This window comes from Ammospiza nelsoni, chromosome Z (genome assembly GCF_027579445.1).
Source record: "Ammospiza nelsoni isolate bAmmNel1 chromosome Z, bAmmNel1.pri, whole genome shotgun sequence".
Lineage (NCBI taxonomy): Eukaryota > Metazoa > Chordata > Aves > Passeriformes > Passerellidae > Ammospiza > Ammospiza nelsoni.
Genome location: NC_080669.1, coordinates 567,721 through 595,084, shown reverse-complemented (window position 1 = coordinate 595,084; position 27,364 = coordinate 567,721). Strand labels below are relative to the sequence as shown.

Sequence of the window (27,364 nt, the reverse complement as noted above, 5' to 3'; positions counted from 1 at the left end):
CATGTTCTGAGCAGGCTTCCTGTGAGGAGCTCACCATCAAATGTGAGATTCCTGCCCTCCCTTCCTGGTTGGAAAGAGTGAGCTGGGGCAGTTCTAAGGCCTAGGAAGGTGCTGAGTGGAACGGGACCCCTTTTTTGTTGCGGCACATTTTTTTTGCTCCTCATTTCTGCGCTTCCAGCCGTCTCTGCTGCGCCTAGGTTCAGTCTCTGCTGTTTGTGTTGCAGCATGGAGCAGCAGCCCGCTGTCCCAGCATGTCCCTGAGGCACAGAGCGTCCAGCCCCAGCAGAGGACACCGGGGAGGAGGCCAGGACGTGCGGAGCTCCCGGGCTGGCCAGAGGCACCCTGTGAAAGGTGGATACAGCAGTTCCGGGAGTGAAACACAGGCAGCTGATTCTCCTCACGGATTCTGGCAGATAGAGGCACAATTTGTTTCACTTTGTGTTGGGCTGTGCCCCAGCCCACGGTTGTTCCCAGGGCTGGAGCTCGGAGGGCTGGCAGTGGTGCATGGCAGTGGTGCATGGCAGTGGTGCATGGCTGCAGGGTAGTGCATTGCCCTGCAGGGCACGTTGCTGGGGTGTGCAGGTACCACTGAGCTCTGCAGTTAGTATCAAACCAATTCCTGCTTTCACTGAGGACTCATGGTCTGCCAGGCTCACTTTGTGGGTGGGAAGCTCCCCCAGCCCGTGCACCTCCAAAAGAAGCCCACGGAGCCATGAAATCCTTGGGAAAGGGATGGTGGCATCACTGTGTGCCATGGAACACAGTGTGACCATGACACAAGTGACCAAAAGCACCGGGCAGGGGAGGCCAGGTGAGCAGGGGGTGCCCTGAGTGTCACAACAGGTGTCACCCTCTGCCAGAGCCCTGCTCTCCACAGCGTGCCAGCTGATCATTTTGAGTTTAATATAATTTAACATAGTTTCATATAATTTAATATAGTTTAATATCATGTAATATCATGTAATATCTTGTAATATCTTGTAATGGGTTGTGGGTTAGTGTTGGTAGTGCTGAAAGCTGTCCAGAAGAATTCCCCAGTCACCGTTTCCCTGTGATTTCTGTCAGTTCCAGGTAAATGGGAGATTTGGAGACTAGCTTAATCCATACACGAAAAGCATGTAGAATAGAGCAAATGGTAGCAAAATGGCTTCATCGCTCTCGGGACAGCCTGCCCAGGTGAGTGGGGTCTGTGGAGGGAGCACCTTGGGGCAGAGGCCGCCCCTGGGGCTGGCGCGGCCTGCGCGGCCTGCGCGGCCTGCTCGCTGTGTCTGTCCTTGGGAAATGCGCTCACAGAAACACAACAGCAGCAGCAGTTTGTGAGCAACCCCCCTGGCTGCCAGGGGCTGCCGTTCCTGCCGTGCTCTGCTGGGGTTTTGTGAGGAGGAAATGCAGCATTGCTCCACTGGAACTGGCTCTTCCTGAAGGTGGGCTCGTGCTTCTCTCTGTGGGCCCGCGTTTTGGCCTGGGCTGCATTGCCAGGGACCCTGGCCCACGGCTGCTTTCCTTCCCTGGGGCCTGGGAGTGACATTAGGGTGGAGTGGACACAGAGTGGGCACAGAGTGGACACCCATGGGCTGAGTGGATGGCCCAGAGCTCCCGTGCTGCCTCACTGGGTGAGGGTGCTGCTGCTCCCTGTGGATGGAGGCGATGCCTTGTGCTGGGGCACACCTGTGTGACATTCTCTCCTTCTGTGTCACCTCTGGGCTTGGCTGAGCTGTGCTCACAGCCTCCTGCGGAGCCCTGGGGCAGCCCCTGGGCAGCAGGCACAGCGTGCATCCTTGGACAAGCTGTCTGTGGTTGTGTCCTGTCTGACTGTGTGTTCTGGTGGCCCAGGGGCAGCGTGGCAGCGATGGACAGCGCTGGGGACAGTGCAGGGCAGCCCCCAAGCCGGGCCAAGGTGACGGTGACCGTGTACAAGGACCTGGTGCTGCAGCACTACGGCTTCGAGATCTGCCCTGGGCTGCCGCTGACCATCGCCTCCATCACCGCAGGTGTGGGGATGACAGAGCACCAGGGGATGGAGGGATGGACGGACTGCAGGCAGGGCTGTGGGTTCTGTGATTGTGGGATGGACAGACTGACTGCAGGCAGGGCTGTGGGTTCTGTGATTGTGGGATGGACAGACTGACTGCAGGCAGGGCTGTGGGTTCTGTTGGCGTGGGGATGGATGGACTGACTGCAGGCAGGGCTTTGGGTTCTGTTGGTGTGGGGATGGATGGACTGACTGCAGGCAGGGCTGTGGGTTCTGTTATCGTAGGATGGACAGACTGACTGCAGGCAGGGGTGTGGGTTCTGTTATTGTGGGATGGACAGACTGACTGCAGGCAGGGCTGTGGGTTCTGTGATTGTGGGATGGACAGACTGCAGGCAGGGCTTTGGGTTCTGTTGGTGTGGGCATGGATGGACGGACTGCAGGCAGGGGTGTGGGTTCTGTTGGTGTGGGGATGGACAGACTGACTGCAGGCAGGGGTGTGGGTCCTGTTATTGTGGGATGGACAGACTGACTGCAGGCAGGGCTGTGGGTTCTGTTGGTGTGGGGATGGACAGACTGACTGCAGGCAGGGGTGTGGGTTCTGTTATTGTGGGATGGACAGACTGACTGCAGGCAGGGCTTTGGGTTCTGTTGGTGTGGGGATGGACAGACTGACTGCAGGCAGGGGTGTGGGTTCTGTGATTGTGGGATGGACAGACTGACTGCAGGCAGGGCTTTGGGTTCTGTTGGTGTGGGGATGGACAGACTGACTGCAGGGCTGTGGGTTCTGTTGGTGTGGGGATGGACAGACTGACTGCAGGGCTGTGGGTTCTGTTGGTGTGGGCATGAGCTGCTGGCTTTGGTTTCTGTTGGTGTGAGAGCCCTGAGCTCACCCCCAGGGGCACCAGGACTTGTCCCATCTCCCAGTCTGGGGCCAGTGTCAGTGTCCCCACGTGTCCCTCACCTGTGCTCACTCACTGCTGGCCTTCCTGATGCAGAGAGCTGCTCAAAGTCCTTCCTAGTGTTTTATCTGAAATTCAGAGGAAGAATTTAATCTTATCTCATAGAATTTCATCTTACTCCACTGTGGCCACGGTGATCTGAACAGACCCTGGGCTTTCAGCCCCATGACACAGGGCTTTGCTGCTGGATGCAGGCAGTGCTGAAATCAACCAGATTGATATTTAGCTATAGAAGGTGATGGGTGTAACTCAAAACCTCTCATTCTGGGTTGTTTCTTTGTTTAGTGGTTTGTTTGTTTGTTTTTTAATGTGTGCACAAAACCACGCTGTTTTCACCTGTTGGTGTGGGTGTCAGCCCTCTGTTTGGGGGCTGGTTGGGCTCTGGGCCAGGTCAGGGACCCTCTGTCACTCACACTTCTCTTTGTGCCCCTTCTCGTGTGGAATTACCTGAGAGCTGTGGGGAGTATGAAGAGGGTTTTTTCTGCTGTGCTTCTCTCTTCTCCTAATCAGAAAGAACCAATATTTTACTAAAGATGAGGCACAAAGAAACGTGCCCTTCAGTTTACTAAACCTGAAACACAGAAAAGCTGTCCTTCTGAGCCAGCCTTTTGCTGGTGGGATCCCATGGCTGCTTGGTTCCCAGTGTGGTGGGCTGTGACAAGGGGACAGATCCTGGGGGGTTCCCCACGGGCAGAGGGAGGCTCAGGTGGGGGACGAGGACACAGGCAGGGACACACCAGGTGGTGTCAGCCCCCAGTGCCCTTCAGCCCCTTTTATTTTGCCAGCCAGCTGGTTCTTGAGGGCAGCAGGTGCTGGGAGGTGATCTCGGAAGGCTCCTGCAGTGTGGTGGTGATCTCAGAGGGTTCCTGTGCTGTGGTGGTGATCTCAAAGGTTTTCTGCGGGGTGGTGCTGATCTTGGAGAGTGATTGGGGTGATTTCTGGCTGTGCTGTTGATCTCGGAGGGCTGTTTACGTGGGGTGAGCAGCTCTTTGCCCTGGCAGGCGGTGGGGCTCCCCATGCTTCACCCCGCTCCGCTCCGTTCTGCAGGGAGCACAGCTGACGGCAAGCTGCAGCCCGGGGACCAGCTCATCATGATCAACTCCAGCACGGTGGAGGGCCTGTCCGTGGAGCGGGCCGCCAGCCTCATCAGGTGTGTCACACACGTGTCCCCGTGTCCCCGGGGCTGCGGTGTCCCCGTGCTGACCGTGTGTCCCTCTGCAGGGACGCTGGTGACGAGCTGCTGCTGACTGTCCTGCGCTGCACGGCCGTGAGTGACCCTTCCTCGGCTCCCTGGGCACGGGCAGGGGTGGCTGGGCTGGCAGGGGCTGGTCAGGGTTGTGGGGGTGCCCTGAGCATCCTCAGTGCCACAGCAAGCCCCGGGCAGGGCGGGCAGTGGCTGCGGCAGCCCCAGGTGCGGTGGCGCGGGCGGCAGGAAGGGACTCTGCCCCGTGTGCCCTGCTGGGCTCTGGGATGCCCGGAGGGCTCGGGGGTGCCTCTCAAATCCCGATCTGTGCCCCTCTCTGCAGGAGCCTCCCCTGAAATGGAGACTGTAAACCCTCCCCACCCCTCTCAATTGCTATAACTTTTAAATTAAGGGGGCTCTCAGGCAAAAATATGGGAGCAGGAAATAACTGTTCTTTAACAGGGAAGGAAAAAAAAAGGATAAAATGAACAATGCAGTACACTAGAACAACACTGCCAGAGTCAGAACCCAACCTGACACCCTGTGGCTCAGGGTGTTGGTGGCAGTCCCATTGGAAATGTGGCTCAGCCCTCCTGCAGTGCCAGGGGTGGTTCTGCTGGAGCAGGGGGATCTGTAGAGAAGGATGTATTCTTCCTCTGAAGATCCAGTGGAAGGAGAGACAGCTGCTGTTCCTCTGGGGAATCCCGTGCAGAAAGCCGTGCTGGTGTCTCAAAAATCTCTGGATTATATCTGGGCAGCAATGCTTGGCTCCTCCCTCTGGATTATATCTGGGCAGCAATGCTTGGCTCCTCCCCCTGGATTATATCTGGGTAGCAATGCTTGGCCCCTCCCTCTGGATTATATCTGGGTAGCAATGCTTGGCTCCTCCCCCTGGGCGGAGCATCTCCCAATGGGATGTTATAGTTCTTATCAGCCATGCAGGGACATTCAATAGTCTGTTATCAGCAATGTCCCCTCCCGAGGGAGGTGTGAATGTGGTCACTCAAAGAGAGAGATAAGGCAAACTGCCCACTTGACAAAGGTAATGTGCCGTACAGATGGGAATGGAAAACATCTTGCATTGCAATCTGGAGCAAGGTGCGAAGGGGCTGGGAGCGCAGGGGCTCCCTGGGACGCAGCTCCAGGTGTGTGCGGGCAGCGCAGGTGAGCAGCCCCGCACGGCCCCGCCCTGCCCTGCCCCAACCCAGCCCCGCTGTCGTTGCAGGGCGGCCCCAAGTCATCGTTCCTCACCGAGGAGAAGAGGGCGAGGCTGAAAACCAACCCGGTCAAAGTGCGGTTCGCGGAGGAGGTGCTGCTGAACGGACACTCGCAGGTCAGCGCGGCGCGGGGCTCTGCCCGGGCAGGGGGCTCAGGCTCGCTGTGCCCCCTGCCCTGCCCTGGTCCCCACAGCCGCTCCCTGCTGCGGCCGGGGCTGATCGGGGCACGGAGGAAGCACTGGCACCTGCGGGGCTTTGGCTTGGATGTGCTTACTCGGGTGAATGGTGTTATAAATTATCAAATCGTGAGCCAAATTTATAAGAAAATTTAGCAAAGATTTATTAATTTGTCTGTGAGACCGAAGTTCGGTTGTCGAAACCACCATAGCCAAAGAGTCAGTGTCGAGCCCGGGATTGGCGCTGGGTGAACGCACGGCTCTGATCTCCGAGCGTCAGAGTTTCCCCAGTTCACAAATGCTGCCTTGCTCAGCAAGCTCTTGTACAGTTTATTCTGCCCGAGGCAGAGATGACCGAATGTTCTTTGTGTCTCTTCACATGCATAACCGAGGCTTTGCATGTGCAGAGGTGGACAAAGGCTCAGTCCAGGTGTCTCGATGTTGTCAATGACTCCGGGGAAGCCGTGTATTCACACGTATCAGGATGGCACCGTCGGTTATCTCGACAGATGTAATCGTGGAGGCGATAATCACTCTTAGGTGGGCCTGGGCGACCCGGGGAAGCCGGTGATTATTGTCCTGGAAGCTTCGATTTTTACGTTAAAACTTCGATGTTTATCTTAACGTGCGTCCGGGAACTAGATGTATATGAATAAGACACCGCTCCCGGCCAGGAAGGTCAAAAGACATAGTTTGGATTTTACAATATTTTATACATTAATAGCATGAATTATCTCTACCATATACTACAGTGGGAAACACCGCATGCAGTGCCTCTGTCCCGCTGCCGTCGGAGCTCGAACAATCCCTTCAGCAGGGCGGGAGGCACTGTGCTCCCCCGAGGGGCTGATCCCTGCATGGGGAACCTCGCCGAGGTGTGGGCAGGACGAATCCCGCCCCAGAGGGGAGAGGAGAGCACTGCTGTGTGTGCCAGGTTAATGATGTACTGCTGGAGAGCTGGGCTGGCCCTCCTGGGCACAGGCACTGGGCAGGGGCTCTGTCACTGGGCTCTGTCACTGGTCAAGGGCTCTGTCACTGGGCACTGGTCAGGGGCTCTGTCACTGGTCAGGGGCTCTGTCACTGGGCACTCTGCCTTGCTGTTGGGTGTGACAGTGTTCTCAGGGTGGCAGCTTGCTGTCCATCCCTGCAGAGGGTGTCCACAGAGCATCCACAGCTGTGCCTCTGTCAGGTGAGCTGGTCGCAGCTCTCCGGAGGCTGCTGCAGACCCAGCACAGAGCTCCTGCTGCTCCTGGAGCTGAGCTGGCTGCCCACAGCTCTGCCCACGGCTCTGCCCCTGCTGGTGTCCCTGTGGCACAGGTGACAACTCCTGTGTCCCCCCCCAAACTGTGAACAGCTCCTGAACGTCTCCTGCTCCCTCTGGGTAGCTTTCTAAGCTCCCGGGGGCCAGCTGTGAGTCATTAGCTCTGTCGACCTTTCCTCGTGTCTTTCAGAATGAAAACCCCAGCGGCCAAACTGCCCCTTTGTGCCCTCTGCTCATCAGTGCTGCTCACCTGTCCAGGTCTGGCCAAGCCTTTCTGCTTGGCAGCAGTGGCAAACCACCTGCTGGCCCTTTCCCTTCTCCCTGCCTGTCCATCTGTCTGTCTGTCTGTCTGCTATCCCTTGTGGCAGGAGGAACTCCCTGGTGCAGCTCAGACCCTCCCAGGGCAGGGTTTGCTCCCTGTCCCCTGCACACAGGTGTGCTGTGGGTGTCACCTGCCCGGGGGACCGTGTTCCTCCTCCTCCCCGCAGGGCAGGGCCGGGCAGAGCAGCTTGGGCTGTGCCCCCAGAGGTGCCCAGTGTCCCTCTGGACCCAGGGATCCTTCCCCTGCACCCAGGCCCTTTGCAAATCCTGCTGGAATTTGGGGTTTATTGCAAAGGGCCTGGGTGCAGGGCCCTGCTGGGAGCTGCAGCCACAGCTCAGAGCAGGCTGAGAGAAGAGAGGGGGAGAGAGGATGAGAGGGTGAGAGAGTAAAAGTGTGAGAGAGTAAAAGGGGTAAGAGAGCAAAGTTCTCGTTCCAATACAATAAATCTTCTTCTGTGTTGAATATTCTGATTCTCACTAACCAATCTAGTACAACATACAAATTCTATAGCATTTTCATACAGCCTATAAGAATCATTACATTACCATCCTGTGTTACATGTTAAACCATAAAATCTCCTCTTTGGCCCCTTCTGCCAAGCTGTAGGGTCTGCTCTGAGCCTTGGGCCTGCCTGCTTGCAGAGGGTGTTGTTCCATCACAAGGGGATCACCTTCAGCTGGCCACACCATTGTTTTCCAGTTGTTCAGTAACTGAGGTATCTCAAAGCTTGCTTTCATTTCCATCTCTCTTATAGTTTCCATATTCTCAAAATCTTTTGCCAGGCAATGATATTTGTAAGGCTTTCCTGTCTCATCTTCCTCAGCACATGGTAGGGTGGGTCCCAGTGGGTCTGGGAAAGGACCTCTTGTCATTGCCTAAAGAAGGCACCTGTGGAGGGAATGCTGCACCCCGAGCTGCCCTAAAGCCTCTGCCAGCATTGTCTGAGCTGATCAAACCTCTGCAAGTGCACAGCAGGGACACAGTCAGTGTTTAGATTGCCATTAAATTAATGACAGCACAAAGGCAGGAAAATTAATTCAGGTGCTGGGGTCCCTGGTGTTAGGTTCCCTTTTCGCCATCTGGATGTGTAACCTGTTTTGAGCAGTGAGGTATTAGCACAAAGGAAGGGTAAATAAATTTGTTGCATATTTATGATTCCTTTCTGGAAAAGCACTCTGCACCACGGCAGCCCTGAGTGCTTTAGGGCCGCTCTCCTTTCCTGGGCTGACGCACTCAGGCAGCCAAAATGGGCATTATGGCCCTGAAAGGCGTGCAGCCTCCAGTTTCAGTAAATATACCGCTCTTGTCATCCTAATGGAGCAGGGCTAAGTGATCCTTGCGGCTGGCTCTGCAGCTGAAACCCGACCCTGCCGGCTGGAACATGAATTGTTCATGAGCCTCACTGCTTTCCTGCCTTCTGCGGCCGGTGATGGATTCCACATCCCGGGCAGTGCCCCGGGGACAGCGTGGGCCGGGGCACGGCAGGGGCACGGGAGATGAAGGGTTAACTGGGAGCAGCCTCTGACTGAAAGAGAGGAACCTCAGGGGGCTCTGGTGTGGTGTTTGTGGGGTCCCCCGTGGCAAGAAAGGATGAATTTTACTCCGTGTTCTTAGGAGGCTGATTTATCATTTTATTATATATAAAATAGAATAATATAATAATATGTTACTATATTATATTAAAATATATATATTAAAATATAAATATATAAAAATATGTATACTAAAACTATACTAAAGAATAGAGAAAGGATACTTACAAAAGGCTTAACAAGATACTAATGAAAACTTATTATTTTCTCCTCAGAGTCCGACACAGCTAAGCAATGATTAGTCATTAAGTAAAAACAATTCACACGTTGGATAATCAGTCTCTTCAACTACATTCTAAAGCAGTAAAACATGAAAGGAACAAATAAAATAATGTTTTCCTTTTCCTCTGAGGCTTCTCAGCTTCCCAGGAGAAAAAATCCTAAGAAAAAAATTTTTTCCAGAAAATACGATGGTGCCAGCTGGGTAGTTGGATCTGACCAGAGAGTGGTGATGTGTTTGGGCAAGTAAAGAGCCCAGAATTTGGGCTAGAAGAAGAGCAGCAGCGTTCTCTTGTTTTCCCTCGGTGGTGACTGCAGGCAGCTTGAGCCCCAGAATGGCTGTGAGAGGAGTGAGGACGGCATTCAGAAGCGTTTCTTGTTGGCTCTGGCAGCACTTCAGGGGCTGTGGGCTGTCTGTCTGGAGGGCTCTGAGGTCTGCAACGTGAGGCACAGCGAGTGAAAAACAGAGAGACCATCTTAGAAGCACCGTTCTTAGCGCTGAGGGTCTCTTGGCAAGGAGACAACCCCTTTAGGTGGTGGGAGCAGCGTGCTGGCCCAAGAACGTGAGGCAGACAGGCAGAGTGGGAGCTCCGAGGCGGAGGGTGAGCCCTGAGCAGCCAGGGATGGTGGCACTGGCAGGAAAGGTGCGTGCCCTGCCGAGGGGTGAGCTGGAGGGCAGCAGAGATGCCCCTCTAGCAAACCACCCATCGCTCCAAGCACTAGCCCTGAACCTGACCGTGAGCTTAAACTTGTTCGGCCAACTTTCAAGCCCATCCTTCCTAGGAATCCCACTAATCCTCATCTCAATAACATTCCCAGCTCTCTTACCACCCTCCCTAGACAATCGATGAATTAGTAACCCTCCAGCTATGGTTTATCAACCTAGTCACAAAACAACTAATAACACCCCTAGACAAAAAACGACACAAATGAGCCCTAATTTTAACATCCCTCATCATCTTCCTCCTACTTGTTAACCTTCTTGGACTGCCACCCTGCACATTTACCCCAACCACCCAACTATCTATAAACTTAGCCCTAGCCTTCCCCCTATGACTCACCACCCTCCTAAGAGGACTGTGAAACCTCAACCCCACTAATCCCAGCCCTAATCCTAATGGAAACAACAAGCCTGCTTAGCCCTGGGTGTACCCTAGCAGCCAGCCTCAGAGCAGGGCACCTCCTCATCCACCACTGAGGGTGTCCTGTCCTGTGCCACATGTTTGGGACCCGTCTCAGACACTCTGGTGCCATCCCCTGCTGCTTTGGGAGGTGCCAGTGGAGCGACACGCAGAGCAAATGAACTCCACAGCCAGATACAGTTATGAAGTGGATATGTATGTCAGCACCCGGCACAAGCGAGATAGCTCTTGTGGGAACTTGTGCCCGAGCCTCGGGCTGTCCCGCACCTTTATTCACAAAGGCGTTCCATGTGCAATGCATTGCACAACTTTTGCACGCTCGTTCAACCCCTGGCCCCGCCTGTCCTCGCCTCGCCCGGCAATCACACCCACGCCCTTCTGGGCATGCTTTGTTTGCTGTGGTGGTCGCACGGGGGTCTCTGGTGGTCTCTGAGGCTGAAGATTGTGTTCTTCCTCAGGACTGAACTTTTGAACTTTTCTCCTTTGCGCATGCACTTTCGGTCCCTTGGTGCTTATCTGAGTAGTCTGTTGGCCTTGATTTGCTTGGAGACAGAGGAGTTCCTTTATCCGGGCTTTTTGTATCTCTTGGTCTTCTCTGGTATTGTTCTTTATGCAAGAAACTTCAGAAATTTGCATTTCCCTATGCCCTTTGTACCATGGCAGAGGTTTCTTAAGTAAAAAGGTTAAAATTCAACACACAGTTCTACAGGCTAAACTTTAAATGCTTAATTCATATTGCTAATTCAAGCCAGCTCCAAAAGTCTCTATTTCACCAGGGTTGCAGATCCCAGGGCAGGGCTCGGTGGAGGCAGCGCCGTGTTTCTGCCAGGCAGCAGAGATATTCTGGCTGAGGGTGTCCTGTCCTCTGCCACGTGTTTGGGACCTGTCTGAGGACACTCAGGTGGCATCCCCTGCTGCTTTGGGACGTGCCAGGGTTGCAGGTGCTGGGGCAGGGCCAGTGGAGGCAGCACTGTGTGTTTGCCAGGCTCCTGTGGCATCGGGGGGCTGCTCTCAGCCTGGGCACTGCTGGCTGATGATGGCAAATGCCTTTTACAGGACACATGTGGAGATTGCTCTCCTTAAAAGCCACGTGTACTTCTGGGAACTCCAGGTCCCTTTTCATCCTCCTCTCAAATACATCTGCATACAGTTTCACAATAGGTTCATACATAGTCATTTTACAAATTTCAGTGACATTCGCTGCTAGTTCTTCTTTATCAGAAAGAATTCCTAGGTCAGGCTGGCCTGCTCTCACAGCAGTCTCTGTCTCTCTCTGTCACCCTCTGTCTCCCCCCTTCTCTCTGTCCTTCACTGAAGCAGTTTCCCTGAGCCTAGGCCTTTGCAGTCAGGCTACATAGCTGTGTTTTCCAGCCACAGACCCAAAGATGTACATTTCCCCTAAATCAGAATGGGTTTCTACTCTGGAGAGTTTCTGCTCTGTCTCAGAGCCATCATCAGGAGCAAGCCCTGATCATGTGCTGGGGGAGAGGGTGGCCAAGGCAGAGGAGGGTTTTCCTGGCCTTGCAGAGGCAGGCAGAGCAGCTGGGGCCGCAGGCTGGGTGCCCCAGGGTGCAGCTGCTGCTCTTGCTCTGCAGGGCAGCTGCCTCCTGTTCATGCCCAACGTGCTCAAGGTGTACCTGGAGAACGGGCAGACCAAGGCGTTCCGCTTTGAGAGCAGCACCACGGTGAAGGTAAGGAGCTCTGCAGGCTGCTCCCACCCCCCAGCCCCACCCATCAGCTGCAGGCAGGGCCCTTGCAGCCCCCCAGCTGCACTGAGCACTGCTGGCTGGGCTGAGTCTCTGAGCTCCAGCCCTGTTCTGTGCTGTAAGGATGCTCCCGTCTGCAGACACGAGAGCTGATCCAGCCCCTCAGGTGCCAGAGCAGCACACAGGGAATGATCCTCCTGAGCGAAGGGTGATCCTCCCTCAGATCACTCCCCTGAGAGCACAGTGCTGCTCTGCAGAGCCATGCACCCGGCCCTTCCCCAGCTGCTGTGCTTGGACGCAGCCTTGCACACCCCCAGCTTTGCTGGCCTGAGCGTTGGAGCTGCTCAGGGTTGGTGCTGGACGTGGCAGAATTTGGCCATGGAGGTCATAAATTACCTAAAGGAGAGCTGGCTGGAGGTCATAAATTACCTAAAGGACAGCTGGTGTCCTGCACGGTGCAGATACTGTGGGAGAGACTCACGATGGACAGGCATGCTGGGGCTGTCAGGCTGAAAGTATATTAAAGGGAAACACAAAGAGATTTCATTTATCGTACAGTGAAAACTTTCCTCAGAAAAGGAGGAGTTTGTCTAGCTCCTTCAAGCTTCACAAAACCATTGTGGGCTCTCAGACAAGTAAGTGTCTGCAAGTCTTTTGACTTGCACGGTCTAGAAAAATGAAGTAGTGAAATAAAGCAAGGACGTAGAAAGGAAAGGAGAGTTGTGAAGAGATATTTGTATGCCTGTTCCCCAAGGGTTTAATTTCTAAAGGATGGATTAGCTCTTCGTCTTTGGCTGGAGTTGCTCAGCTCTGACATGGAATAAGTTTTCCCAGTTTTTGAGAGCAGCCCTCACAATTGCCCTCCAGAAATATCTAAATGAGTGAAATGCTTCCCAAGTCAGGTGTTTCCTGAAATTCCTCTGTGTTTTGAGACATCCTGGCTTAAAACTGAGGTGAGTCAAACATTTTTGCTTGCCTCAAAAGGCTGGAGTGAGCCCAAGGGCTTCTGTTTCAATTTGTGCTCAGTCAAGCCTGAGGTGGTATTTTCTTCTTGCCAAAAGTAAACCTCGTTACTTCCATAACAGTTAGAATGTTGACAGAATTCTCTAACACAAACTGAAACACCAATTTCAGTCAGATGTGGTAGGATTTTTACAATTCCAGTCTCAAATTCTTGTTTATTGGAAAGAAGCGTTCTTCACAAGTTCCTTTTCGGTTTTTTTTTTTCACAAATCACAGAATCACAGACTGATTTGGGTTGGAAGGGACCTTAGAGACCGGTTCCAAGCTCCTACCTTGGCAGGAACACCTCTCACTTGCTTCAAGCCCTGTCCAGCCTGGCCTTGGACACTTCCAGGGATCCAAAATGTTGCAGAGTTGTAGAAAGCAAGAACGACAAACACAGCAAACCCCGGGGTGTTTCTGTCACTCAGCGGGGGCAGAGGGTGCTCACCCCCACGCAAAGCTGTGAGAGCGAGGCAGCTCAGCACAGGCAGCTCCGGAGATGGGTCTGATTCCTGCGACACCTTGGGGTCTGCAGCTTGCCCACCTTGTTCTGGGTCACGGTGCTGTGCCTGTGTCTGCCCCCACAGCTCTGCAGGCCGGGCTCGGGCAGTGGCAGCCCTGCAGCAGTGCTGGGGCCCAGCTGAGCTCTGTGTGGCCCTGTGCCCTGCCAGGACATCGTGCTGACCCTGCAGGAGAAGCTGTCCATCCGCAGCATCGCCCACTTCGCCCTGGTGCTGGAGGAGCAGTACAACCTGGCCAAGATCCACCTGCTGCACGAGGAGGAGCTCATTGCTCAGGTGAGCAGGGCCCCTGTGTGTCCCACTGCCCCACTGCAGAGAGGGCAGCGAGGGCACAGGGGTCACCAGAGGGGTAAACCCTTGTCCCCAGTGCTGCCATCCACCTCTGCCATGGCGTTCACACCCCACGCCCCGGGGAAGGCACTCTGGGAGCAGTGCCCACACACACACAGCAGCACCCCTGGGCTGGTGTTGCCTGGAGAGCAGCGGTGGGTGCCATCCTTTGTGCCCCCTGTCACATCAGCCCATCTGCAGAGGGCTGCTTGTGCATGGCACTAAGCTCACAGCTCCCTGAGCGGCCAGAGCATCCCCCCCAGCAGGGGCCGCTGGGTTAAATGAAATCCTGAGCCAGCACCTGTGTCCTGTGAGCCCCTGGGGTGCTGCTGCCCCTGCAGGTTTGTCAGGGGTGCCTGCTCAGCGCCCCGGCTCCCTGCTGCTGGGCTTGTTGGGTGGCAGCCACTGCAGAGGGTCACACAGGGTGCCCTGAGTGGGGAGGCGCACACAGGGATCACCCAGCTCCAGCCCTGCCTCAGGGGCTGGTGCTCTCACAGCACTGGGCATATGGGTCAGAGGATTTCTGCAGGGCAGGATGTGCCCAGAATAAAATGTGCTGATGGATAGCTCAGAGCCTTGACATTGTGCTGACATTACAGAGATGATTCAGGGTCTGTTTAGGGCTGCTGTGTCTCGTGACTGTGCTCCAAAGCAGAGCAGGCTGCCCCTTCCCCTGCTGTTATCACACAGCCCCAGAGCCTCTGTCCTGGTGACACTGTGAGTGTTTGGGATCAGTGGGTGTTTAAGTGAGGCCTTGCTGCCAAAGGGCTTCTGGGCTACTGCAGGCAGAAGAAAAAAGCAGAAGAAGAATCAGAGATAAAGTTACAATCACGAGCAAAGTCTCCTTGTGTTTGTTCAGGACAATCTTCACGATTCCCTTGCCTGTGGGGTTAAACCATTCCTGTGGGTTTGCAGAGCAAAGGCTCCTGGTGCACTCTGGAGGGAGGGATGGTGATCTGTGTGGGAGCATCAGGGGTTTGGGATGGTGTAGATGGAAGGAGATGAGAGATCTCTGAGGCCAGGTCAGGAATTTGGGGTTTATTGCAAAGGGCCTGGGTGCAGGGCCCTGCTGGGAGCTGCAGCCGCAGCTCAGAGCAGGCTGAGAGAAGAGAGGGGCAGAGAGGATGAGAAGGTAAGAGACCAAAAGGGGTAAGAGAGCAAAAGGGTAAGAGTGCGAGGTTCCCATTCCAATACAATAAATCTTCTTCTGTGTTGAATATTCTGATTCTCACTAACCAATCTAGTACAACATACAAATCCTATAGCATTTCCATACAGCCGATAAGAATCATTACATTACCATCCTGTGTTACATGTTAAACCCTACAAACTCCTCTTTGGGCCCCTTCTGCCAAGCTGTAGGGTCTGCTCTGAGCCTTGGGCCTGTCTGCAATCATCAACAGGGGATCACCTTCAGCTGGCCATGCCATTGTTTTCCAGTTGTTCAGTAACTGAGGCACCTCAAAGCTTGCTTTCATTTCAATCTCTCTTATAGTTTCTGTATTCTCAAAATCCTTTGCCAGACAATCATATTTGTAAGGCTTTCCCGTTTCATCTTCCCCAGCAGTGTGACCCCCCTCTCTCTCTCTTGCAGGTGGTCCAGAAGAGAGACTCTCATGACTACCGCTGCCTCTTCAGGGTGTGCTTTGTCCCCAGGGACCCCTTGGACCTCATGCAGGAAGACCCAGTGGCCTTTGAGTATCTGTACCTGCAGGTGACACTGGGGCTTGGGTTCTGTGCCTGGGAATCCCTTCTCAGCCCATCCTCATTTGTGCCTTAAAACAGAGTGTGCCCCAGAGTGGCTCAGCTGCATGGAAATGCAGAGCACTTAAAATCAGGGCATTTCCATTCAATTTGCCTCGAACTCTTAAATCAGCTTTATCAACTAAGTGAGCTTTATCAGAGATAAAGTTACAAGCACGAGCAGAGTGTGTGCTGGGCTGGGGATGTCCCCAGCTGGCTGCGTGGCGCTGTGCCGTGCTGGCAGCCTTGCTCTGTGTTCCTGCGGGCCTGACTGTGCTGTGTTTGCCCCAGAGCTGCAGCGACGTGCTCCAGGAGAGGTTTGCAGTGGAGATGAAGTGCAGCGTGGCCCTGCGCCTGGCTGCCCTGCACATCCAGGAGAGGATCTCTGCCTGTGCCCAGCCCCAGAAGGTGTCCCTGAAATACATCGAGTGAGTGCCCCCCGCTCCCCTGCCGCCGGGCCCAGGGACAGCAGGGGTGCCCCAAAGGGGGGCTCAGCCGCTGCTTGGCCCCTCTTCAGCTCGGCACAGGAGGCCAGAGGGGACTGAGCCCCTTGGCTGGGCAGGGTGGCCTCGGGGGCCTCCCTGTCCTCAGGCCCTGCTGCTGAAGGGCCGCTGATGTGGCTGAGATAGAGGCTTCATCAGAAGCCTCATCAGAAGGTGGTGAGACACTTTATTATTAGAAGACACTTTATTATTAGAAGACACTTTATTATTAGAATTCTACATATTTTATAGAAATAATGGTGTATGAAAAGATACTTTATTATCACAAATCTACAGTTTTTACAGAAATCATGGTGGATTTAAGACTTGATTGGCTTTTAGGAAGTTTTTTTTATCCTATTGGTGAACTATGAATAGTGCACTCTGGAGAACCATATTTATAAACAATGGTTACAGAAAGAGAGATAATGGTCTGAATTCGTTCTTCTAAGTTTCCCACAGCTTCTACACAGCTTCCCAGGATTTTCCTGGGAGAGCCATGTTTCTCTCTGTTCAGAGGATATGTAATTACTGCAAATCCCAAACCCCCTGACCTGCCTCAGCAGTGCAGGCAGTGAACTCCTGGGTGTGTCCCGAGGCACAGGGAGGCTCTTCTCTGTCACAGGGCCAGGGCCCTGAAACTGCAGCTCTCTCAGGCAGTGATGGTTATCCAAGCTGCTCCTGCCAGCATTGATTGCAGTGTCTGCAGAGAGAGGGTGTAATCGCCAGCCTTGCAGAGCCAGCGCATCTCTGCAGCCGCCAGAAGCAGCCCAGAAACGCCTCCTTTGGGCAGTGTGGAGTACTGGCATCTGTGGGGAAATGACCAAACAATGCTTTCAGAAGGGGAAGGTGTGCTGTGCTGCACGTTGGTGCTCCTGGACTGCTCCTGCCCCAGAGAGACCCCGCTGTAGGCAGCGGTGATGAGCTCCTTGCTAATTACCAGGCACTGTGTGGTGGCCAGGTTAATTACCAGGCCCTGGCTGCCTCGTGTGCAGCCAGATGTGCCCAGCTGTGTGCAGAGAGGGGCAGCTGCACTGCTCTCACCCCACAGGTGTTTAATGCCTGGGCTGAGCAAACTCCAGCAGCACACCTGGCCCACATTTTGGGTGCAGGAAGTGCTGCAATGTCACAATCCTGTCACCCAAGCAAGGCGCATGCATGGACAGACTGTCCATGCTGGGGACGGTGAGGGGACATGGGGACTGTCCTGCTCAGGCAGGCTGTGAGTTCCCTCCTGTGAAACCGCGTGAAACCATGGCCATTCTGCAGCTCAGAGCGCACACCGTGCCATCCGCCCCGACCCGCTGGCAGGGCAGGGAGCACTGAATTCCAGGGGGTGCCACAGCCCCCCAGGGCTGCCTGGTGCCCCTGCCCTGCCCTGTGCCGTGGGGCCAGCGTGGCTGGCAGCCCCTGTGCTCCCTTCCCTCTTCCTGCCAGGAGGGACTGGGGAATCGAGAACTTCATCTCGCCCACCCTGCTGCGGAACATGCGAGGCAAGGACATCAAGAAAGCCATCAGCTACCACCTGAAGAGGAACCAGGTGCTGCTGGACCCTCGGCAGAAGGTAGTGTGTGTGACCCCCACTCAGGTGTGCCCTCCCCTGGGGCTGTTCTCTGCCCCCACGCTCCCTGATCTCCCTGTGCTGTGCTTGCCATGGACTGTGTGGGGGGCTCCGTGGGCACATCTGCTGGCTGTGCTGGTGCCAGGCTGTGTGCCTGCTGAAGCTGCCTGCAGAGCCTGTTTCTGACCCTGTTCCCTCTCTTGCCCCCCAAGCACACACTCAGCGCAGCCCAGGTGCGCCTCAGCTACCTGCAGATCCTGGGGGAGCTGAAGATGTACAGCGGGATGATCTTCAATGCCACCATGATGGTAGGAGCTGTTTGTGTGGGGGATTTCAATGCCACCATGGTGGTGGGAGCTCTTTGTGCGTGGAATTTTCAATGCCACCATGGTGGTAGGAGCTCTTTGAGAGTGGGATTTTCAATGCCACCATGGTGGTAGGAGCTCTTTGTGTGGGGGATTTCAATGCCACCATGGTGGTAGGAGCTCTTTGTGTGGGGGATTTCAATGCCACCATGGTGGTGGGAGCTCTTTGTGTGGGGGATTTCAATGCCACCATGGTGGTAGGAGCTCTTTGTGCGTGGAATTTTCAGTGCCACCATGGTGGTAGGAGCTCTTTGAGAGTGGGATTTTCAATGCCACCATGGTGGTAGGAGCTCTTTGAGAGTGGGATTTTCAGTGCCACCATGGTGGTGGGAGCTCTTTGTGCGTGGAATTTTCAATGCCACCATGGTGGTGGGAGCTGTTTGAGAGTGGAATTTCAATGCCACCATGGTGGTGGGAGCTCTTTGTGTGGGGGATTTCAATGCCACCATGGTGGTAGGAGCTCTTTGAGAGTGGGATTTTCAATGCCACCATGGTGGCAGGAGCTGTTTGAGAGTGGGATTTTCAGTGCCACCATGGTGGTGGGAGCTCTTTGAGAGTGGGATTTTCAGTGCCACCATGGTGGTAGGAGCTCTTTGTGCGTGGAATTTTCAATGCCACCATGGTGGTGGGAGCTGTTTGAGAGTGGGATTTCAATGCCACCATGGTGGTGGGAGCTCTTTGTGTGGGGGATTTCAATGCCACCATAGTGGTAGGAGCTCTTTGAGAGTGGGATTTCAATGCCACCAGGATGGTGGGAGCTCTTTGTGTGGGGATTTTCAGTGCCACCATGGTGGTAGGAGCTGTTTGTGAGTGGGATTTTCAGTGCCAGCATGGTGGTAGGAGCTGTTTGTGAGTGGGATTTTCAGTGCCACCGTGGTGGTAGGAGCTGGTTGTGTGGGGGATTTTCAGTGCCACCATGGTGGTAGGAGCTCTTTGAGAGTGGGATTTTCAGTGCCACCATGATGGTAGGAGCTGTTTGTGAGTGGAATTGCTTTGGACATGCAGTCCCAGTGGCCGCAGTGCCTCTCCCTGCCCTGGGATGCCATGGTGGGTGTTGGTGAGGGGCTGTGCTGGAGAAAATCAGTTTAATCCCACTGAAGTGTCCACAGCACAGACCCGCCTGCAGAACAGTTTTGCAATTTTTTTTGATTGGAAACTGTCACTCTTGCTCTTCAGATAAACCCTGTCTATCCTTTGTGTGTTATGAAGTGCTTGGGAAATATGAGCAGACTTCGAACTCCTGGGAAAACCCTGGCAACCCTTAAATCTTGCTGTAAAAAAGAACTCTTCCCTTTCTATGAGAGGTTTCTTGGGTTGTTGATTTTTCTGCCTGTCCCCAGCTGGGTCTGTGCTGAGCTGCAGAGCACGAGCTGTGTCACACAGGGAGCTGAGCAATGCTGGGGGGCACCCATGGGTCACAGTAATGCTAATCTTTACACCTTTTATACCTGCAAATTGAACAATTTCTGCCAGGTTACATGTGCATTAATTCATTTTCCATTAAGTGTATCACTTTAACAAAAAGCACTGATGTATCTTCCAAGCCCAGAAACGTCTTTGTGAAGTTTCCACCCTGCAGCAGGTCTCGCTGGGTCCATATGGGGACACTGTGACAGTGCCCACCTGCTGCCAGCCCCATGCTGGGTGTGCCAGGTGGCTGCTGCACCCCTGGGGCCACGGGAGGCTGCTCTCCCTGTGTGGGGAAAGGGCAGGAGGGGGCTGCTGTGGAAGGAGGGTCAGTGCTGGGACTCCACAGGAGTTGGGGGGCCGAGGGGGCCCTGCCCAGGTGTGATCCGTGCCCAGGAGTGACGCGTGCCCAGGTGTGACCCGTGCCCAGGTGTGACCAGTGCCCAGGTGTGACGTGTGCCCAAGTGTGACCCGTGCCCAGGTGTGACGCGTGCCCAGATGTGACCAGTGCCTGGGTGTGACCCGTGCCCGGGTGTGACCCGTGCCTGGGTGTGATGTGTGCCCAGGTGTGACCCGTGCCTGGGTGTGACGCGTGCCCAGGTGTGACCCGTGCCCAGGTGTGACCCGTGCCTGGGTGTGACGCGTGCCAAGGTGTGACCCGTGCCCAGGTGTGACGTGTGCCCAAGTGTGACCCGTGCCCGGGTGTGACCCGTGCCTGGGTGTGACCCGTGCCCAGGTGTGACCCGTGCCCGGGTGTGACGCGTGCCCAGGTGTGACCCGTGCCCAGGTGTGACGTGTGCCCAAGTGTGACCCGTGCCCGGGTGTGACCCGTGCCTGGGTGTGACCCGTGCCCAGGTGTGACCCGTGCCCGGGTGTGACGCGTGCCCAGGTGTGACCCGTGCCCAGGTGTGACGTGTGCCCAAGTGTGACCCGTGCCCGGGTGTGACCCGTGCCTGGGTGTGATGTGTGCCCAGGTGTGACCCGTGCCTGGGTGTGACCCGTGCCCAGGTGTGACCCGTGCCCAGGTGTGACCCGTGCCTGGGTGTGACGCGTGCCCGGGTGTGACCCGTGCCCGGGTGTGACGTGTGCCCAAGTGTGACCCGTGCCCGGGTGTGACCCGTGCCTGGGTGTGACGTGTGCCCAGGTGTGACCCGTGCCTGGGTGTGACCCGTGCCCAGGTGTGACCCGTGCCTGGGTGTGATGTGTGCCCAGGTGTGACCCGTGCCCAGGTGTGACCCGTGCCTGGGTGTGATGTGTGCCCAGGTGTGACCCGTGCCCAGGTGTGACGTGTGCCCAAGTGTGACCCGTGCCCGGGTGTGACCCGTGCCTGGGTGTGACCCGTGCCCAGGTGTGACCCGTGCCCGGGTGTGACGCGTGCCCCTGTGCAGCTGCAGGACCGGGAGTCGTACGTGGCGCTGCTGGTGGGCGCCAGGCACGGCGTGAGCCAGATCGTGAACAGCAAGCTGAACATCGCCAGCAGCCTGGCCGAGTTCCCCAGCATCAGCAGGGTGGAGCTCAGCGAGGACTCGGAGCGCGTCAGCACCGTCAAGATCTACCTGCAGGACCTGAAGGTGAGCACCTGAGGGGGCACTGCACCGCGGGCTCTCCTCAGAGGCCAGGGGAGTTCTCGGCATCTCTGCTGCTCACAGTGACCCCGAGATGTGTCACAAAGTCTCTGTTCCCAGCCCGGTGCTCAAAGAAGCAGTCAGAGCTCTTCATTTCTCGGTCTCAAGGTTGTTAATTGTTCCTTATCTGTAAAATTCTTTCTCCTGCCCTGCCCAGGTCCCTCCAGCAGGACAGTCAGAGGCACTCTGCCTGCCCCAGGGCAGTGTTATCTTTTTATACTAAAAACCACATGTACATTATTTACAGTTACTGCCCAATACCCATCACCTGCGTTAGACAGGGAGCTGCTACTCTAAACCAATCCCAAAGTGCCAACATCACCCAGAAGATGGAGGCCAAGAAGAAGAAGGAAAAAGGACAAGGCATGCCCAAATTCCTCCATCTTGCCCCCTGAACCCCTATTTTAAAAACCTCAAAAATCTATTTTTCACCCCATGACAAACTATTATTCTACTTAAACTCTCTTGAGTTGTAATTCTTCGTATTAAGTTGGTAATTGTTTTTTCCAAGGGCTAAATCAAAGGCTCAGGGGTCTTGGGCTCTGTACCAGGGTCTCTGAGCCCCCCGGGCAGGGGCTCGAGCCCTCCAGGGCAGCCAGAGGGATTTCCTGGGTTCCAACAGGGAGTCACCAGGACAAAAGGCTTAGAGCACACTCGGCAGGGAAACCTCATAGGAAGCACCAAAAAAAATTACTAGAGAGAAGTGATTTTTCCTGCTGAGGAAAAGTGATCTTTTTCCTCCATCAGTGAGACACAGCAAAGGCACAAAAGGCTAGAAAAATAAATTTCTCTTCTTTGTGCCTTCTTGTATGAGACAGAGGGGGTGCCTTGTCCTTGTGCAGCCTGTTCCTGCTGACTGTGGTACAAACAATGTTTGTTTATTCTAATCTATATTTGTTTATTCTAATCTTCTTTACTCTTTTCTCCCCCACACCTCTGAAAATAAACCAAAAAAGGTGCTTACTCTGCTGCTGGAGTCAAACAGTGCAAAGGACCTTGTGTGCCTCATCGCTGGCTACTACAGGCTCCTTGTGGATGCAAACGCCTCCATATTCACCTGGGGAGAGAAACAGCAGCAGCTGCACCGTGTCTCAGCTGAGGAAGGTCTGTAAAAACAGCCTCTTTGTGGCACAGGGTGGGGAGGAATGGGTGCATGGCCCAGCTCCTGCAGCAGCAGGCCAGGGCTGTGTGATGAGCTTGACTGAGGCTGGACTGGATGGTCCCAGAGGGCTTCTCCAGCATTCAGGGCGCCCTGGCTCTGTGAGCGCTGAAGGCTCGTGGGCACCGAGCATTTGGGCTCAGCTGGGCTGGCAGCTCTGGGGGGCTGGAGAGGGCTGGGAGCACCCACAGCTCCATCTACACCCTGCCCTGGGCTCACAGCACTCACAGCTCCATCCGCACCCTGCCCTGGGCTCAGAGCACCCACAACTCCATCTACACCCTGCCCTGGGCTCAGAGCACCCACAGCTCCATCTGCACCCTGCCCTGAGCTGCCCTGGGCTCAGAGCACCCACAACTCCATCTACACCCTGCCCTGGGCTCAGAGCACCCACAGCTCCATCTACACCCTGCCCTGAGCTGCCCTGGGCTCAGAGCACCCACAGCTCCATCTGCACCCTGCCCTGGGCTCAGAGCACCCACAGCTCCATCCCCAGCCTGCCCTGGGCTCACAGCACTCACAGCTCCATCCGCACCCTGCCCTGGGCTCAGAGCACTCACAGCTCCATCCGCACCCTGCCCTGGGCTCAGAGCACTCACAGCTCCATCCGCACCCTGCCCTGAGCTGCCCTGGGCTCAGAGCACCCACAACTCCATCCGCACCCTGCCCTGGGCTCAGAGCACTCACAGCTCCATCCTCACCCTGCCCTGGGCTCAGAGCACCCACAGCTCCATCTACACCCTGCCCTGGGCTGAGAGCACCCACAGCTCCATCTCCAGCCTGCCTTGAGCTCTGGGGGGCTGGAGAGGGCTCAGAGCACCCACAGCTCCATCCCCAGCCTGCCCTGAGCTCCGGGAGCCGCTCTGGGCTGGGAGCACCCGCAGCTCCATCCTCACTCTGCCCTGCTGGCCGGGGGCTCTGATGCTCCCGTGGGGATCCGCGGGTCAGGCTCTGCCCCAGCCCGGGCTGAGCGGCTCGCTTACACCGCAGGCTATGAATCCCGAGCCTGCAGCGACTCCGAGGACTCCTGCGAGCCGGGCTCGGGCTCGGAGCGGCGCCCGGGGAGCCCTGCGGCGAGCGGCGGCGCGGCACCGGGAGCGGCGGAGCCCCGCGGCCCCGCGGCGAGCGGCGACACCGGCAGCGACAGCGCCTCCGAGGCCTCCGACTCGGCCAACGCCGAGAGCCGCGGCTTGAGGACCAGCGGCTCCAGCGACTCCGTGGATGCGCTGGAGGAGGATGAGGCGGACGCGCGCCCTTCCTCCGGGCCGGGGCCGCTGCGGTTCTGCACGCCCGGCGTGTGGGACACGAGCGGCTCCGAGAGCGGCTTCGTGCCGGGCTGCGCCGCGGGCAGCCCCGCCGGCAGCGGCGGCGGCACCGGAGACGGTTTCTGCTCGCCGCAGGCGCGGCCCGGGGGCGGCCCCGCCGGGCAGGGCGAGGCTCCGGCCCCGCTGCCCGAGGGGAGCGCCGAGGGCGGCCGCAGCCCGGGCTCCGGAGCGTCCCCCGCGCCCGCCCCGCCGGGGACAGCGGGGCACGGCGAGCCCGTCCTGCGGCCGCCGCCGGGATTCGCCGACTCCAGCTCCGAGGAGGAGTTCTACGATGCTGCGGACCGGCTCAGCCCGCCGGCAGGTAAGGGCACAGCGGGTCCTGCTGCAGGGCTGGGCTGCGGGGCTGCCTGCTCCGTCCCCCTGGGGGCTGCCCTGCCTGCTCCAGGAGCTCCTGAGGGGCTGTGGAAGGAGCTTTGACCCTCCGTGCTCTGCAGGCCGCGCCTCAGCGCCCTTACGGTGACATTGCTGGGGGACTTTTTATCATGTGCAAACACACGGTGCTGGGAGAAGTCAGTTTGCAGTAGTTTCAGTTTTCAGGCATTTTGGAATGTCCCAAACCTGTAAAGCATTGTCACATGAACCCCCCGAGATCAAAGGTGTGCCCCGGCCGCAGGCTGGGTTCAGAGCTGTGTCAAGGATTCCCTGGGCTGGGCAGCTCCCTGACCATTGTAGTTTCTCAGAAATGGGAGTATTGGTGTTCCTGAAGCAATCAGCTCTTTCAGTATTAACAGAACCTCTTAGGAATGTAATTCATGCCGTTGGACCAGTTTTGGCTTTGATAGTAATGTGCAGTCACTGTACTGTGTTCAGGCAAAGCTGTCACTGTGGAAATTGTTACCACCTAAAAATCCATCTGGTGACCTCTGGCCATGCTTCTCCTTGGTGATGTGCCTACAGCTGAGGGCAGTGCTCTCCTGGGGCTGCTGCTGTGCCCAGATTTACCTGGGGAGTCCCAGCCACACCTGCCTTCAGGTGAAGCTGCTCCCTCATCCCCAGATCCTGTACCACACACCCAGGCTCTGCCTTTTTCTGACATCCCACTCCCCACGAGAGATCATTTCCTTTTGCTCTTGGGAACCCAGAATTGCTGCTGGACTTTTGTGCCTGTGATTCCAGGGCTGTGCCAGGAGCTTTTTGGGCCCTCTGTGCAGGCGTGAGGGTATTCTGCTGCCTGGGATGACTTCCTGATTTCTGTGTTTTTCTTGCCATCAGGCTATGATGCAGCATCCTGGGAGGGCACAGGGAGCTCCTCCTGCATCCCAAAGAGGCTGAGGTGCTACAGCTTGGGGGAGAACCCCTCGACCAGGGAGAAGCAGGGCCAGGAGAGGGAGCTGATCTGCAGCAAGAGCCTGAGGAAGAGAAGGTCCTTCCTGAAAACTGATTACACCTCACAGGTCAGCTTCCCTGCAGCTGCCCCAGGCTCCGCACAGCGCTGCTGCTCCTGGCCACCCACTCAGCCCTCGGCAGAGGACACGGGGAAGGACGTGGAGAGGGGGATTCCTGCAGCCCCCCAGGCCCAGAGGGACACTGCTGGCACAGAGCCCTGCTCTGCTCCGAGGGACACGCAGCCTGGCGCCACGGGGGCAAAGTCGGTGATGGAATGGCTGGTTTCCTCCCTTCTGGACATTCGCCCTCACGGTGGCCAGGGTGGGGAGGAGGAAAGCAGCCTGCAGCCACAGCAGCCCCCTTTGCTGTCCCTGGAGCCCCTTCCCCACAGTGCCAGGGGAGCTGCCCAGTGGAGCTGCCCAGGGGAGGCAGGTCCCGGGTGTGTGAGCCACGAGAGCCCTGTGCCCGCTGCGGGCTGGCAGAGCCCAGGACCACAGGAGGAGCGGGGTGAGGTGGTGCCCGCCCGGCACAAGGCCAGCGTTGTGCCCTCTGCTGTTGTGTGCCCTTCTGACGAGCTCCTGCTGCTGCCACCGGCTCCTGTGCCCAGCACAGCCCCTCCCCGGGAGCTAGCCCAGGGGCAGGGGCTGCTCCCTGCCAGGGTGGAGCCTTCCCTGGCTCCCTGTGGGGAGAGCAAAGCCCATGGCCAGAGCTGTGCCACTGACAGCGGCGGTGCTGATGGTCAGTGCCGTGCTGATGCTCAGGGCAGTGCCCGTGGTCAGTGCTGTGCCCACGGTCAGTGCCATGGCGAGGGTCAGTACCATGCCCATGGCCAGCTCCATGCTGACATTGAGGGCAGTGCCGATGGTCAGTGCCATGGTGACAGTCAGTGCCAGGCTGACAGCCAGGGCGGTGCCGATGGTCAGTGCCATGCCAGTGGTCGGTGCTGTACTGATGGCGAGATCCATGCTGACATCCAGGGCAGTGCCAGCAGCAGCTGCGAGGGGGCCGTGTCCCGGGCCGGGGGCTGGCAGGGGGCGAGCAGGCAGACCCTGCTGAGGGTGCACGAGGGGCACACGGGGCTCCCAGACACAGCCCAGCTCCTGGCAGGCTGCAGCAGCGCCCCGGGGGCTCTCACGCGCCTCTCCTGGCTGGCACTGGGCGTGAGGGCAGCCCCCGTGTCCCACAGCCCCGGGGCACACAGCCCGGTGTCACGCAGCCTGCAGGACAGGGCCAATGTCCCCCTGGAGCCCCTGGGCTGTGTGATGCCCAGTGGGTGCAGCGGGGCCGGTGCTGGTGGCAGGAAGGTGCCCACGTCCCCTGCATCAGGAGCAGGCTGTGCCAGGGAGCTAGTGGGCAGCTCGGGGCCGGGTGCGGGGCAGCCCGGGGATGCAGGGCAGCCGGGAGGCGCGGGGATTGTGGCTCAGCAGCAGCCGCAGCGCGCTCAGGCTCCCCTTCCCCGGGGGCAGGCGGCGGGGCTGGGCCCGGGCTCCTGCCTGCCCCCGGCTGCAGGGCTCTCCATCTCCTCGGTCCCAGCTGCCCCGGGGAAAGGAGCAGGAGACCACGGGGCTGTAACACACTCGTTTCTCTGTTTTAACCCCGAGGAGGGTGAGCAGACCCCTCTGTCCCCCGTCCCACACGGGCTGGAGAGCTGCGGCTGCCGCCTGCCCTACATCAGCTGCTTCCCCCAGCCCCACAGCCAGCGGGAGGGTGAAAGCAGCCCCCCCCAGCTGCCAGGGCCCCTCACCTGCCCCCCCTCCAGCGGCTGCAGCCTTGCCAGGACCCCCGGGGGCGGTTTGTGCATTGCTGGGGACAGGGCAGGGCAGGAGCCGCACCTCCGAGCGCTCGGGCAGCTGAAGCAGCAGGCGTGGGCCAGCCCCGCGGATCTCTCGCGCTTCCTGGCCTACACCGTGGAGCTGCAGCAGGTTGTGGGGCAGCTCTGCGGCAACCAGGCCACCCACCTGCACCGCCAGTGCGCGGAGCAGGGTGCGGAGAGCAGGGGTGCCCTGGGCTGGGCTTCCCAGGACCTGCTGTCCAGCTGCCAGGCGCTGCTGAGCGCGGAGCAGCCTCTGCCCGAGGTGCAGTGCGCCCTGAGAGCCACCTTCGACCGCCTGGTGCAGCTGGCAGTGACCTGCTTCCAGGTGGCACGCTGCCAGCACTGCGGGCAGCGCCAGCAGGAGCTGGGGGCGGCGCTGGGCCGTGTGGTGGGCACCTACCAGCAGCTGGTGCAGGCCCTGCAGCAGCAGCTGCACGGGCAGGTGTGCCCCGAGCTGGGCGCCAAGCTGCTGGCCCGCCAGCACATGGCCCTGGCCGCTGCCATCCTCTGCCTCCTGCAGCAGTTCAGGGCGTCCCCGAGGCTGTGACGGGCACAGGGGGCACTGGGGGGGACAGAGCCAGGCGTGTGCCCTCTGCCCACCTCAGGCTGTCCCCCAGGCACTGCTCAGCCCAGGATGGCCACGGCAGGACGTGCCCACACCTTTTGGCAGGGCTCCCCAAGGGCAGCCTTGCCCCAGCTGCTCTCGGAGCGCTGCAGTGCGTGTGTCCTGCCCAGGGCTCGTCCCACGGGCTGTGCGGCTGGTCAGGCTTGCCGTGTTCTCTCAGCTGCCTCTGCCACCTGTGGGGAAGAGCCCTTCAGCCTGCCTTTCACTCACGCTGCTCCCAGGCGGGCTGTGCACTGATGGAACACCGAACCCCACCCAGCCCGAGTGGGACAGGCCCGGGTGGCCGAGGGAACACTGTGATCCCAGTCCAGCTGCTTTGCCTCAG

At 57.4% G+C, this 27,364-nt stretch overlaps 1 protein-coding gene across 1 annotated transcript; it reads left to right on the top strand.

The window, feature by feature from the left end:
- The first annotated feature begins 1,132 nt into the window (after positions 1 to 1,132).
- FRMPD1 (FERM and PDZ domain containing 1) lies at positions 1,133 to 26,961 on the top strand. The gene is made up of 17 exons (XM_059491982.1): positions 1,133 to 1,176; positions 1,294 to 1,423; positions 1,832 to 1,991; positions 3,982 to 4,084; positions 4,156 to 4,201; positions 5,343 to 5,639; positions 11,615 to 11,737; positions 13,429 to 13,554; positions 15,203 to 15,322; positions 15,643 to 15,779; positions 17,271 to 17,397; positions 17,607 to 17,702; positions 20,555 to 20,737; positions 21,748 to 21,895; positions 22,941 to 23,576; positions 24,488 to 25,368; positions 25,495 to 26,961. Exons 1-17 carry the CDS (start codon positions 1,133 to 1,135, stop codon positions 26,959 to 26,961), a joined length of 4,824 nt encoding a protein of 1,607 aa, XP_059347965.1.
- Positions 26,962 to 27,364: the final 403 nt, after the last annotated feature.

Excerpts from the sequence above, each read along its gene's own strand:
- FRMPD1 (XM_059491982.1), top strand. The coding sequence starts at position 1,133 with ATGGTAGCAAAATGGCTTCATCGCTCTCGGGACAGCCTGCCCAG. Across the intron at positions 15,780-17,270 it reads GTGTCCCTGAAATACATCGA|GAGGGACTGGGGAATCGAGA; the intron begins GTGAGTGCCCCC and ends TCTTCCTGCCAG. Across the intron at positions 21,896-22,940 it reads CCGTGTCTCAGCTGAGGAAG|GCTATGAATCCCGAGCCTGC; the intron begins GTCTGTAAAAAC and ends CTTACACCGCAG.